Source organism: Chiloscyllium plagiosum, chromosome 17 (genome assembly GCF_004010195.1).
Source record: "Chiloscyllium plagiosum isolate BGI_BamShark_2017 chromosome 17, ASM401019v2, whole genome shotgun sequence".
Lineage (NCBI taxonomy): Eukaryota > Metazoa > Chordata > Chondrichthyes > Orectolobiformes > Hemiscylliidae > Chiloscyllium > Chiloscyllium plagiosum.
In genome coordinates this window covers 57,769,577-57,783,506 of record NC_057726.1, presented here as the reverse complement: position 1 = coordinate 57,783,506, position 13,930 = coordinate 57,769,577, and the positions used below count along the sequence as shown (strand labels likewise).

At 39.9% G+C, this 13,930-nt stretch overlaps 1 protein-coding gene across 3 annotated transcripts in view; it reads left to right on the top strand.

Moving 5' to 3' along the window:
* Positions 1–13,930, top strand: part of mbtps1 (membrane-bound transcription factor peptidase, site 1) — a 139,673-nt gene that overhangs the window by 103,132 nt on the left and 22,611 nt on the right. For all 3 annotated transcript variants that reach the window (XM_043707205.1, XM_043707204.1, XM_043707203.1), the window contains 6 exons: positions 1,956–2,144; positions 5,500–5,672; positions 8,622–8,737; positions 10,426–10,582; positions 11,551–11,675; positions 13,271–13,348. In XM_043707205.1, the coding sequence (XP_043563140.1) occupies positions 1,956–2,144; positions 5,500–5,672; positions 8,622–8,737; positions 10,426–10,582; positions 11,551–11,675; positions 13,271–13,348 (838 nt within the window). The remainder of the gene's footprint in view (positions 1–1,955; positions 2,145–5,499; positions 5,673–8,621; positions 8,738–10,425; positions 10,583–11,550; positions 11,676–13,270; positions 13,349–13,930) is intronic.

Here is a 13,930-nt window from a genome sequence, read left to right as displayed (position 1 = left end):
CTCCCTCCCTCCTCCCCTACCCCTTGTTCAAGGCCCACTTTTCCAGTAAAGCAGCATTTTACGCATACCTCTTTCAATGCAGTCTACTGTATTTGCTGCTCACAATATGTCTCCTTTACACTGGCAAAGCCAGAGACTGGTTGATCCCTGTGCAGAACATTTTCACTTTGGCCATAGGAATGACCCTGACCTTTTTAGTTGCTTACCATTTCAATACACCATCTTGCTCCAATGCTAACATTTTCATCCTTGACCTGAAGGTGTTCCAACGAAGCTGAATGCATGCTGGAGGAACAGCATCCCATTGTCCATTCAGACCCTTTACAACCTCTAGGGTTTAATATGCAGTTCCTGAATTTGAGTATGACCTTTGTACTCCATTTTGCTTACATTCTCACACCTTCTTACAGCCGTATCTCATTTGTGTCCTTTTGGCTTGTTGGCAGAGCCAACTTATTTTCTCCTTTTCACAGCTAATGTTTACACCTACTCAATGTATCTCACACTTTTGCCAACATTCCACTGCCTTTGTCTTTTGTCCTGAACATGCTCATGTGTACCACTTGCTCTTCCAGCACCTCTGACATTAACATTAAAACAGAATCTTCCAGCTCCTTTGTGTTCCAAAGAAGGGTCATACTGGAGGAGAAAGTGAGTCTGCAGATGCTGGAGATCAAAGTTGAAACTTTATTGCTGGAACAGCACAGCAGGTCAGGCAGCATCCAGGGAACAGGAGATTCGACGTTTCGGGCACAGGCCCTTCTTCAGGAAGTTGAGTCATACTGGACTCAACATTAACTCTGTTTCTCTCTCCACAGGTGCTACCAGACCTGCTAAGTTTCTCCGCACTTTGTTTTTGTTTCACATTAAGCTGTCATTATTATGCTGTCTTTTCTCCTAGATCCTTTCTTTCCCTTCAATTCATGGATTCAAATTGCCGATGTACAGCATGGAAACAGACCCTTCGGTCCAACTCGTCCAAGCTGACCAGATATCCCAACCCAATCTAGTCCCACCTGCCAGCACCTGGCCCATATCCCTCCAAACCCTTCCTATTCATATACCCATCCAGATGCCTTTTAAATGTTGTAATTGTACCAGCCTCCACCACTTCCTCTGGCAGCTCATTCCATACACGGACCACTCTCTGTGTGAAAAAGTTGCCCCTTAGGTCTCTTTTATATCTTTCCCCTCTCATCCTAAATCTATGCCCTCCAGTTCTGGATTCCCCCACCCTAGGGAAGAGACTTTGCCTATTTATCCTATCCATGGCCCTCATGATTTTATAAACCTCCATAAGGTCACCCCTCAGCCTCCGACGCTCCAGCAAAACAGCCCCAGCCTATTCAGCCTCTCCCAATAGCTCAATTCCTCCAACCGTGGCAACATCCTTGTAAATCTTTTCTGAACCTTTTCAAGTTTCAGAACATACTTGATGATAGAATCCCACAGTTTAGAACACGCTTGTACCATCCAACTCAAACAGAGCCAGTTAACCTCATGAGTATCCATGTTGCAATGCTGTGCTCCACCACATAGTGACAGACCTGTTCAATGTGGACTTTGGCATAGTAACCTTACTTATTGGGGGATTTCAAAGCAAACATGAGTGCAGACCCACTGCCTCAGACAACACGACCTGGGAAAGAGTAATGAATTGTCTGGCTTTTGACTCTCTGAACAGTGGAACATCTTAACTTCATATTAGAGACCCACTGTGAAACAAGAACAGTTATCTTTTAACTCCATACTTATTTTATGTGACTCGTCAGGAATTTTAGTAGCTGACTTGCCTGTGGGTGGAAATTAGGGCTGCCCTTTTCATTTGTCATAACTTTTGTCTGAATTCTATTACATATTTCCTTTTGCTACCTCCTTTCCCATTCATAAATTACTGATGATTCTTATCAGCTATTTGGAAGGCTTTTTAAATGATTTTCATGTTTTCTTTCTAGCCAATTTGGCAGCCGTATTTACCTCAGAATGGAGACAACATAGAGGTCGCTTTTTCCTATTCCCAAGTCCTTTGGCCGTGGTCTGGCTTTCTAGCTATTTCGATATCTGTCACCAAGAAAGCTGCATCATGGGAAGGCATTGCTCAGGGCCATGTGATGGTTACTGTTGCATCACCAGCTGAAAATGATGTAAGTCTATCAGATCAACGGTTTCTCTTGTGTTTGGTATGTTATAAAACTAAAATATTATCTAGATTCAGGAAAATATGACCCATACTTATCTGAAAATCTGCTGATGGAGCACTAAAAATGAACAAATGATGAATGTCAAGAAATGCACCATTGGAAAAAAAACTCCCATAAGTAAGTGAGGATATAATGTATGCTTTAGTTTCTTTGTATCTAAAGATTGCTGAATAGAGAACTGAGATGTTCCACTAGACCTAATTACCGTCTCTGCCAGGGCTGACAAACACAGGCCACGCTATCAGTTGGATACACTGCAGCAACTCTTGAGGTTATTTTGAAAGAAGATCCCCTCCCATTGTGAGCTGTACCAGCAGAAAAAAACATGCATGAATGGTATGGGAACTCCATTATCTTGGAGTTGCATGCCTTTTGATTAGGATGTGTATCGAACGAATATCCCAGCACCATTGAACTGGGCTCGCTCAAGAAGGCTGTCCTCCATCATCAACTTAATTGGCAATAGGCTATATATGCGGTGTTACCAGCATCACCATGACCTGCAAACAAAAATAAAAGCTGAAATAGCCTAATGATTGTTGCTATATTATTTACTTTGTAAACTTCTCACAATCTATCAGTCTTTCCGTTTAATTATGTTGCCTAATATGTTAGTTTGGTGTAATGCTCGTGCTGCAGACCAAACTTAAAGCATAACTTCCTAAGTCTCTTCTCGAATGCCACTAGATAACATTGAAAATAGTCGTATACTCAATTGGGGGACAGAAAAATTGAGTCCAGTCCTTTGAAAATGGTCTGTTGATCTTTAGAATACTTTGGCAACAGCACTATTTACTGATCTACAGGCATGTAAGATTTATAACATGTAAATTTTGTGAAATTCAAATTCTGAGAAAGTGAGGATTATAGATGCTGGAGCGTCAGGGTTGATGAAGCGTGATGCTGGAAAAGTACAGCAGGTCAGGCAGCATCCAAGGAGCATAAGAGTTCACGTTTTGGACATAATCCTCCTCTGGAGTGAATAGATGGAACAGACGGTAGACACGTAGATTAGGTCAAGAGGGTGGATCTGAATTGGAGGGTTGGATCTGGGATGCGGTGATGGGGGAAGTGGGATTTAGAGACTGGTGAATTCAATGTTCATGCCGTGAGGTTGAGGCTCCCGAGGTGGAAGATGAGGTGGTGTTCCTCCAGTTCGTGGGTGGCCTTGTGTGGGCAGTGGAGGAGGCCCAGAATGGGTATGTCCTCAGGGGAGTGGGAGGGGTAGCGGAAGTGGATGGCCACAGGAAGGCGAGTTGATTGGTGTGTACAGATCAGAGATGTTCCCTGAACTCTTCCGCAAGTTTGTGTTTGGTCTCTAAATGCCAAACCCAATTTACTGTTGCCTTATCAGACAACCTGATGGAAGACAGAAGCAACAAATTGCAAAGCCAGTTATTCAGATTGACCTCGGACTGATTTTGCCAGTGACCCTACTTTTGTAAAACTAATTCCAAACCAATTTGTGATGGTACATTTTTAATCAAATGTTTATTTGGTTTAGTTTAGCATACAATAAATATAGTTGTGTGTTCACTAGAACTTTTTAAAAACTTAATTTTTAAAAATTTTATTGTGACCCTTACCTTCAGTAGACACATTTGTCAAAGCTGTATATCATGCACCCAACAGGTCAACATTCCCTGTCTACCTGAAATTAGTTCAAATGTTTGAGCACCAGATTCACACTGCTACAATGCAATATGAGTGGTGTTCGCTAGTTAGATAGTGTTGTCAAACCAAAAAGGCATTCTGCCTATCTCACAAATGAATAATCTGATATATTAACTTCTGTACCAGTGTGAAGCCAGGTATGTAGGCCATATATCCCAAAGGCTGTTGTATCCTAACAAACAGCATATCCCTTTGGCTATTCACCACAAGCAAAGTACTCATTGTACCCAACTAGTCTGTGCTTGCAAAGCCAGCAAAATAGTCTCCATAATTAGATGTTATTTCTGCCATTGGACATTTGCTGGATAACCTTGATTTGAGTAGCAAATTATACAGACGGCTAATTTAGGATTTGCTGTGCAGGCCTGCTGGAAAGCTACATTATTAATAAACAGGTCAGTGTTCTTTTTGACAGAAAGAACATGTCTGCACACTCTCTTTTTATTTCACCTCAAGGAAATAGGTGACAGCCATTTGCTGGTTCATTTCTCAGGGCAATGCCTTGATCAATCGGAGTCAAGCTGCCTGGTTTGAAATTAAACAAAGTCTGGCAGTTAAGTTAATCTTCAGTAACTGCTGTGTTCTCCATGGCAACACCTACTAATCAGAATCCCCTTGCCAACCAATCAGCACACTCCTCTCGTTCAATATAAATGATTATTTCCCCCTTGCAAATTGGCTTTCTTGCAAATTGTCTTGATGGGATGCAAGTTGAAAAGCTGCAACAAAATGTCTTTTTAAATCTGTACTGAAATTCTACTCTACCTGAAGTAAGTTTGTTAAGTCTGTGCTTTGGCAGATTTCCCACGCAAGTTGCTTTACTTCAGAGTAATTTGATGTACACAAAACATTTTGAACATCTTGATTTCTCCAAATCCATTTGCACATACTAATGCTAACTTTTACATGGAGTGGAAGGGAAGGAGCAGGAATAGATCATCTAATTCCTAGCTAATCTGCAGGTCATCTCCCCTCACCTCATTATCCTGACTGCATCAATGTTTGTCAATATCATTAATGAAAATTTTGATCCAATATCTGCAGCCTTTTTAGGGACAGGAATTTCATATTTCCGCAGCACCTTATGCCAGAAAGAAAATGCTCCTGACTGCATTTACTACTAAAGAATCAAAATAAGACGTTAAGTTTCAGTATTAAATTTTTTTTTCCTATTTTTGCTTTTGAAGCCAGTTCTACTGTTAGATAAAAAGAGGCAATCAATTGCCAATTCTTTGACTCATTATTTAAAATAAAATTCACTAAATTGCCTATGAGCTAGCTGCTTAATGTTTATGGATGCATTCTTTAAAGCTAGTTTGTGCATTTTGCACAAACCGAAATGAATGTCCTTTGGGAAAGTGAAGTGGTCGTCACTGTCTCTTCAACCATTCAGACTGTCAGCTCTGTTATGTTGATAAGTAATTCATGCTGTTTTGTAACTTAACTCTCATTTGTTGTGCAGGAACTAGTTGTCAATGTTGGAGGTTATACTTTGAATACTGGGTAGATTTAGAATCCCATCTTTTCTATTTTTATTTGTTTACCAAGCTACCTGAAATTGAAGTGTTGACATTCTGTGGATGTGAGTGTGTAATACTAACTAGTCCTGTCTCTTGTCTTTAAGTCAAAAAATGGCAATGAAATGACATCAACTGTGAAGTTGCCAGTCAAGGTGAAGATCATTCCGACACCACCTCGCAGTAAGAGAGTTTTGTGGGATCAGTATCACAACCTGCGTTACCCACCTGGTTACTTTCCAAGGGATAACCTGCGCATGAAAAACGATCCTTTAGATTGGTGAGCTTCCCCAAGAGACTTCCATTGCACATTTATTTATTCTTCTCACTGTTCTTGTGATATATTTTGAGTGAAAAGCTCTAGTTTTGTAAAAGCAATGCGTGCTAGGAGTAGTAAGATGAATAAAAAAGTAATTAATTGGAGTATGTTCCTTGGTTGCATGTTTTAATATGTATGTGTAGAAAGTAATATACCATTTGGATTTGAACTTTGTGGAAAACAGGTATATGATGTAAACTGATAGAATGGTTTGTTGTGTTTAAAAAGTTCACTATCCACATATTTGAAAAAGTGCTTAATACAGCTTAGAGCACAAACTCCTAATTTAACACACACTGTTATTCAGTTCAGTTGATACGGTATTTTGTAAACCTTAAAGCTTTTGGCAGGCAGTGATTTGTTATGGCTTTGAAAGAGTGCTTTGTTACTGCCCAGTAAGACAGAGTTTACCTGGGAAAGTAAACCTTGAATTAATCATGCAAGTTTACTTTTACAATTTAATCTCTAATGCTGTAGACGGTTTGCTTTCTTTCAGTAGATATTAGTGTACTGACTTGACTGCAGGGCAGTAAGAATATTGCTGTACACCACTGCAAAGTGGAGAAAGTGAGGACTGCAGATGCTGGAGATCAGAGTCAAAAAGTGTGGTGCTGGAAAAGCACAGCTGGTCTGGCAGCATCTGATGTTCAATGTTGTTTATCCTTCTTGAATTTCAGCTTTAACGTTGAGAGAAATCAGATAGAAATTTTCAAACATGAACATGGCTTTGGAACCTATAGTATATTCAAGGGCATTAATGATGCAAAGGAAGTTGAAGATGCAGTAATAGAGGGTTAAGGATGGCACAACATGAGAAATAGGAGCTGGAGTAAGCCATTCTGCCTTTCCAGGTTACTCTGCCAATCAGTGAGACCATGGTTGATCATCTTCATAGTTTTCCTGCTCTATCTTTATATACTTTGGTGTTTTTAATTATTGATCTCCTTCTTAAATGTACTCAAACACTGAATCTCCATAACACTCGGGGGCAGAGAACTCCAAAGATTCATCATCTAGTGCGTGAAGATGTTTCTCTGCATCTCGCTCCACAATTGCTTGCCCTTTATTCTCAGACTTATTTTCTGGTTCCGGACCATGTCTTCCCTATGAAGCATAAACAACGTGCAATATAAACAGGGATAGGAAGTTCAGCCCCTAGCCTGATCTACCGTCCAATAAAATTATGGATGACCTGATTGTGGCCTTAAGTCTGCATTTCTGCCTCACCCAGCTAACCTTTCACCCCCTTGATTAACAAGAATGAATCTACCTCCTTTTTAAAAATATTTAAGGAGTCTGTTTCTACCACCTTCCCAGGAAGTGTTCCAAAGACTTGCCACCCAAGGTCTGTGTTTTAAATGATGATTCCTGTTTTGTAAACAGTCACCTTTAGTTTGAGATTCTCCTACAAAAGGAAGCATCCTTTCCACATTCAACCTGTCAAAAACTTTGGGTTTTATATTCAATAGATTAAGTTAAGTGACTTGCATCTAACAGATTAGATATAAGCTCTGCAGGCCTGCCATGTCCAGACGTGAATGATGATGGACAGTTAAACAACTTGTGGAACTGCCTTCTCCAGCAAATATTTCTATCCTCAATGATGCAGCAGCCCACGACATTAGTGCAAAAGGTAAGTATTCGCAGCGATCCTAGCCAGACGTCCAGAGTGAATGATCCTTTTCTGCCTCCTTTTTGAGTCTACAACAACATTCTCTCGAACCATGTAACACCTTCAACACCACTGACACAATGTGGTAATGTCTGCCACTTGCAATATGCACTGCAACAATTCACCAAGTCTCTTTGGGTGTTCATTCCAAACCAGTGACCTCTACCATCTAGAAGGTCAAGATCAGAGAGGTGGAAACACAGCCACTTGCAAACCACACAATAGCCTAACTCAGGACTACATCACTATCTTCGCTTCAAAATTGTGCAACTCTGTCCCTAACAGCACTGTAGGTGTTTCGACATAATATAGCAGCTGTTCAGGAAGACAGCTCACCACCACCTTCTCTGGGGCAGTTGGAGATGGGCAGTACATTCTAGCATAGCCAGTGATGCTTGTGGCCTGTGAATGAATATTTTAAAAATTGCTTGCTATACGAGCATTTTGATTTTCAGTGATACCTGAATCCCTTTGAAATTTAACACCCTTGTGGCTCACCATTTAAGAAATGGTCTATATTTCTGTTTTTCCCTCCCTCATTGGATACTTTGAAAGGTAGAAGGTAGTACCTGAAATATCAGCTTAAGATGATGCCAGATAGGAAAGCCTGGTTGGCAACTGTCTAGTTGTAATGGAATCGAAGGAATAGGAGCTGCATCTCAAGGATATGAATGGTTTTAAGAAGGAGGATGTATCAGAAATCGGAAAAATCTGACAAGGGCTTTGATAGGGGATACTCTGGAAGACCAAGGGAAGGGGAAGAAGACGGAGTTCCTTACAAGTTTGAAGATTGGGTTAGGTAGAGCAAGATGAATAGTTTAAGGAGACTTGATGGTGGGAAAAAAAAGGTAGATGTTATCTTTGCTTTGGGTCCTGGCTTAGTGAGTGGTTTTGGCAAAGGAAGGAGATATTTGATGTGATCCACTTGGATAACTTGGTAATTGAAAGGGTTATTCAGTTTATTGGTACCAACATGTTTTAAGAATAATCACGCTTAAAGAATACTTCCAGCCCTAATTCCAAGTTAGATTAGGTGACCCACAAAGATCCCACGGTGTAAACTAGTTTGGAAGTGAAGTTTCTGTTTCTATGCTGCTGGTTATTTTACAGTTGATAATTTCACAGTCTCCTTTCTATTCTACTATGTATTATTATAACTTCTCCAAAACATTTTAAATTTGAGATTTCAACAATGAAAGAAACTGATCGAATATTCATTTCCTATTTCTTTCACTTAGGAATGGTGACCACGTGCACACCAATTTTCGGGATATGTACCAGCATTTGCGAAGCATGGGGTATTTTGTAGAGGTGCTTGGAGCACCCATCACCTGTTTTGATGCCAGCCAGTATGGTACATTTTACATTTAACTCTTATTTGCTTACACCTTCTTTCTATCCTAAGGTCAAAACTAGGAATGTTCACTGCAGTGTTCAGTACTATTCAGCGCTCCTCCAATAACAAACCTGTTGGACTATAACCTGGTGTTGTGTGATTTTTAACTCCATACTGAGGCAGACAACATACCTGATAAGTGTCAAATAATATTCACACCACACAAGTACTAAACAAAGACTATCTTCAGCAAGAGAGAATTTGATCATTTTCTGAAACCGCCACCATTAGTGTGCCTATTATTGATTTAATGTTGGCCAGGAGCTATCACATTCAGCCAGAACACAAGTGGATAATCTACCTAGGCTTCTAATGAACGCCCCAACGTTAGAAATGGATTCACGCCATGTGATTTCAAAAAATGGCTGAAGGCAATAGATCCTACAAACTATGGTCCCTGACAACATTCCAGCAATGATATTGAGGAGTTGTGCTTGAGAAATAACTGCAGCCCAATCAAGCTGTTCTAGCACAACTACTGTGCTGCGATGTGCCGAACAATGTTGAAGGTTGCCCAGATACATCTTATCTGATTTTTATCACATAGCGTTAATAGCAGCTTTCTGAACACAAATCGACTGTTGTTTCGTACATAAAGTTGTCCTAATCCTACCAGATCACAGGGTTGCTCTCCCATTGGAGAGAGATGACTGGCAGTAGTTTAAGCTGGAGTTCACCTTGCCTCAGGCGAGGGGTAAGGTTGAGAAGATATGGTCTTCATGAAAACCTCAGCCAGTGTGGGAATTGAACCCGTGCTATTGGTATCAGTCTGCATTGTAAACCAGCCATCCAGTCAAGTGAGTTAACTGACTTCCACCCTCCCCTCAAAATTAAAAAGGTATGTCTTTGCAAAGCAACGCACAGATCTAATGCAACTTTTTTTATTGCTCTGTCAACCACCTCTAGATCGTCAATTAGTTTATTGATGGTGTTATTGATAGTGTCGTCAAGCAACACTCGCATGAACCTGCTCATTAATCCTCAGCTTTGGTTCAGGCCACTCAGCTTGTCACCTCCTTACAGTCGTTGTCCAAACGTGGTCAAAAAAGCTGAGCCTGAGGGAAGATGAGATTGATTGATTGGCCTTGACATCAAGGCAGCATTTGTCCAAACTTGGCAATAAGGAGCTCTGGTGAAATTGAACTCTATGGAAATTCGCAGGGGGAGAGCACTCTACTAATAGAGAGTCATACGTGATTATGTGGTTGAGTTGAGGTGGTTGTTGGAGACCAATCACCTTGATCCGAGGACATCAATGCAGATGTTCCTCAGAGTAGTGTCCTAAGTCTATGCTTACTGCGTAGACTACTGAAAGGTGAAGTTCACGGTTCAATTACATTCAAAAGTAGCAAATAAGTATTTGCAAAGTAAACAATATTCAGTTTGTCTTATTTTGAAGCATTGGTTGCACAGCCTTTTCCAAGAGACACTGTTCTGGTGAATATTTTTGGTCTACTCTCTGAAACTATTTTGAGGTTTGACCAAGTTTTCAGCCAGAGGAATGCCCCAGCTGTAATTCTGCCAAGATCTGAGCTACTTTGAAAGTGGTTCTTTGGTTATCTGCATTTTAAGCCAATTTAATGTAGTCATTTGAACTGTTGAGATACATTCCATCTATGAACAGATGTTGTTTTTAACCCCTGCAGGTACCTTGTTAATGGTAGATAGTGAAGAAGAATACTTTCCTGAGGAAATTACTAAACTGAGACGTGATGTTGATAATGGCCTTTCTGTAATAGTCTTCAGTGATTGGTACAACACATCTGTAATGAGAAAAGTGAAATTTTATGATGAAAATACAAGGTATAAGCTAATTGTGGTTTATCTAATCTTGTATTTTTCTTGCCTCCTTTGAACAAAGTAGCTCATGGCAATATAATCTGAGAAAGAGATATCAATTTAGAACGATTGTAATATTGTATTGTTTTTCTAAATGGTGTTGAAACAGTTTTTTTGGACTTCTTGCATTTTCTTTCTTGTATGGTGACTGAAGGCCCTTTAGCTAATCGATGCTTATTCCTTTAGTACTTAAATATTCGCATTCCTCATATTCTAGCATTAGACAGATTGTTAATGCCAAAACTTTAGTTTCTACTAACTTGATCATAAAATAATCCCGGTGATTTGAGTGAAGATTTTCCTCCTCAAACTGAGGATTTTTATTTGATGTCTGTAGTCCTATAATATGACTTGCTCTGAAGGAACCTCTTGTTTACCTAATTGTGTTAATATTATGTGTTAACACGGATTAAGGCTTTCCTTTTAACCTGAGAATTGAAAATAAGTGTTGAGAAATTTGCTGGCATCAATTATTATATTTTTAAGCATAGTTGATCTTGATTTACAAGTTGAACAGATGAAAGACTTTGAAACAAAAATGGAAATTACTGAAGGAACTCAGCAGGTCTGACAGCATCCGTGGAAAGAAAGTAGAATTAATGTTTTGAGTCCAGTAACCTTCCTTCAATATCCAGTAATCCTATGTGAATGTTGAATGCAAACAGAATCACATTTGGCTGTGATACAAGTATGATTTAATAGGAGGGTAATATTTTAATGGCTGTCAGGGGTATATGGAAAATGAATACTGGATGCTGCCAGACTGATGGTAACTTTTGAGTATAACTTAGAAGCTGTCATGGTCTTAAAAAGGTAGGTGAAAAAATGAGTTGGAATACAAGGTATTTTTTAGTGCTTTTTTTGTTAGTTTGAATTAAGTAATTAAAGCATGACCTACTGATGATTCTTTTGTGCTCGTCTCTTTGTCATAGGCAGTGGTGGATGCCAGATACTGGAGGTGCAAACATCCCAGCACTCAATGACCTGTTATCTGTATGGGGCATGGCTTTCGGTGATGGCTTATACGAAGGAGATTTCAGCATGGCAAATCATGACAGTATGTTTCTAACTGTATTGCTTTGAGATGGCTGCAGTATTATAGTTCAGATTGTTTCATATAACATGCACAATGTAAAAAATACATAAAATATAAAAGATCGTATGAATATCCAAAGCTAGCAGCAAACTAATCCATAGATGATGTTTTTTGAGGTTGAACGAACAGGAGGTTTATGACAAATCTTGACCTTTTGTTTCTCTCTCCAACTCCCATGCCCAAAGAAACCATTTTTTTATTTACAAAGAAAACCCCAAAGAATTGCAGATGCTGGAAATCAACAAGAGAAACAGGAATTTCTGGGAAAACTCAGCAAGTCTGGCAGCATCTGTGGAGAGAAAACAGAGTTAATGTTTTCGGTCCAGTGACCCTTCCTCAAAACAGCAGAGTTTTTCCAGCAATTTGTTTTTGTTTCAAAATCTTTTCGTCATTGTGCTCTGTCAAAGACACTTGCCACACTTTTTGAAAGCTCTCTGTTGATTTGGTGCTACTCTTATGGTCACACCAGTGCTGGGATAGTAAGGTTCAGGTCTTAATGTGCAGAAATTAATGTCAGTGATGTAAGTTCTTGGGCATGCACGTTCTGTACACAAAGCCATGCCATTGTATGAACAACATTCATTTATATGATTTACATTTTTTCATAGAATCTCTACAGTGTGGAAACAGGCCCTTTGGCCCAACAAGTCCACACTGACCCTCCGAAGAGTAACCCACCCAGACCCACCCTGCCCTTTTACTCTACCTTTACTCCTGACTAATGCATCTAACCTACAGATCCCTGAACACTATGGGCAATTTAGCATGGCCAATTCACCTAACCTGCACATCTTTGGACTGTGGGAGGAAACCAGAGCACCCGGAGGAAACCCACACAGACAAAGGGAGAATGTGCAAACTCCACCCGAGGCTGGAATCAAACCTGGGTCCCTGTGAGGCAGCAGTGCTAACCACTGAGCCACCATGCCATACTTAGACATATAACACAGAAACAGGCTGTTTAGCACAATTAGTGCTTGCTGAAGTGTATGCCTCATTAGAGCTTCCTCCTCATCCAAATGTACCATTGTGATCTTCTGTTCCCTTTTCCTTCATGTCTGTCTAGCCTCCATTATTTATGTAGACAATTAACTTAAGCCGGGAAGTTTCTTTGAATGTCCCAATTGGATTTTATGCTGGCTATCCAATATTGGTGGCTTTGAGTTAAGTTCTTTATCCGAAGATGAAACATTTTTTTCTATGTCCACTCTGTCAGTCTTTCACAATCTTAAATACCTCTATTAGATTCCCCTCAGCCTTCCTAGACCCAGCCTATCAAACTTCTCTTGATATGTCTACCCATGCATTTCGGTATGTTTGTGCCCTCTCTCTAGTCTATCTAGATCTATTTTATAATCTCACCAGAACTCTGCGTAGTGCTAAGTGTACACAAACTAACCAGTTTGGTACAGGTTTAGCACAACATTAAATAAATGTTTGAAATGTTGTTCTATATACTCCATCAATACATTCTAGTGCAAGAGAAGCAGTCTCCAAACTGCTTTGTGTGGAACTTCACAGTATGATTTACTGAAATGCTTTTGTTTTCTTTTCAGTGTATTATGCTTCAGGGAGCAGTATTGCCAAATTTCCTGAGGATGGTCTTGTTCTTGCTCAAACTCTAAAAGATCAAGGTGGGAACTTTTAATTTAGCAGCTGTATTTTATTCCTTTCCTTATAAGGTTTGGGGTGGTCAAGTTGGTTATGTCTCTTGATTTAAATACTGCAGTGATAATAATGAAAGATCACCTGATTTCTGGGGATCAAATTGCAACTATTGTGCAACACTTCTCTGTTTAGCTATTTAAAGGATCCTAAATGTCTCCTCCTTCACTACTGCCTATGTTAGGGAAATCAAATAGTTCACTCCCAAGTTTGTACCATTCTTTATTAAACTATTGCTGGTGAAAGAGAATCATCAGTATATTGCTCTGATTCTGTGGTGTTTGCTTTCTATAATTGCTTCAAATGTCAGAAGCTTACAGTGTGGTTGATGGCACCAACCAGTTCTGCCACACTGTCTGCAATAGTGGGCATTCTCCTTGGATTGTAACATGATTTTGTGAGTAGGCTGTTGGAAGAAGATTCTGGATTAGTGGTGCTGGAAAAGCACAGCAGTTCAGGTAGCATCCAAGGAGCAGCGAAATCGACATTTCGGGCAAAAGCCCTTCATCAGGAATAAAGGCAGAGAGCCTGAAGCATGGAGAGATAAGCTA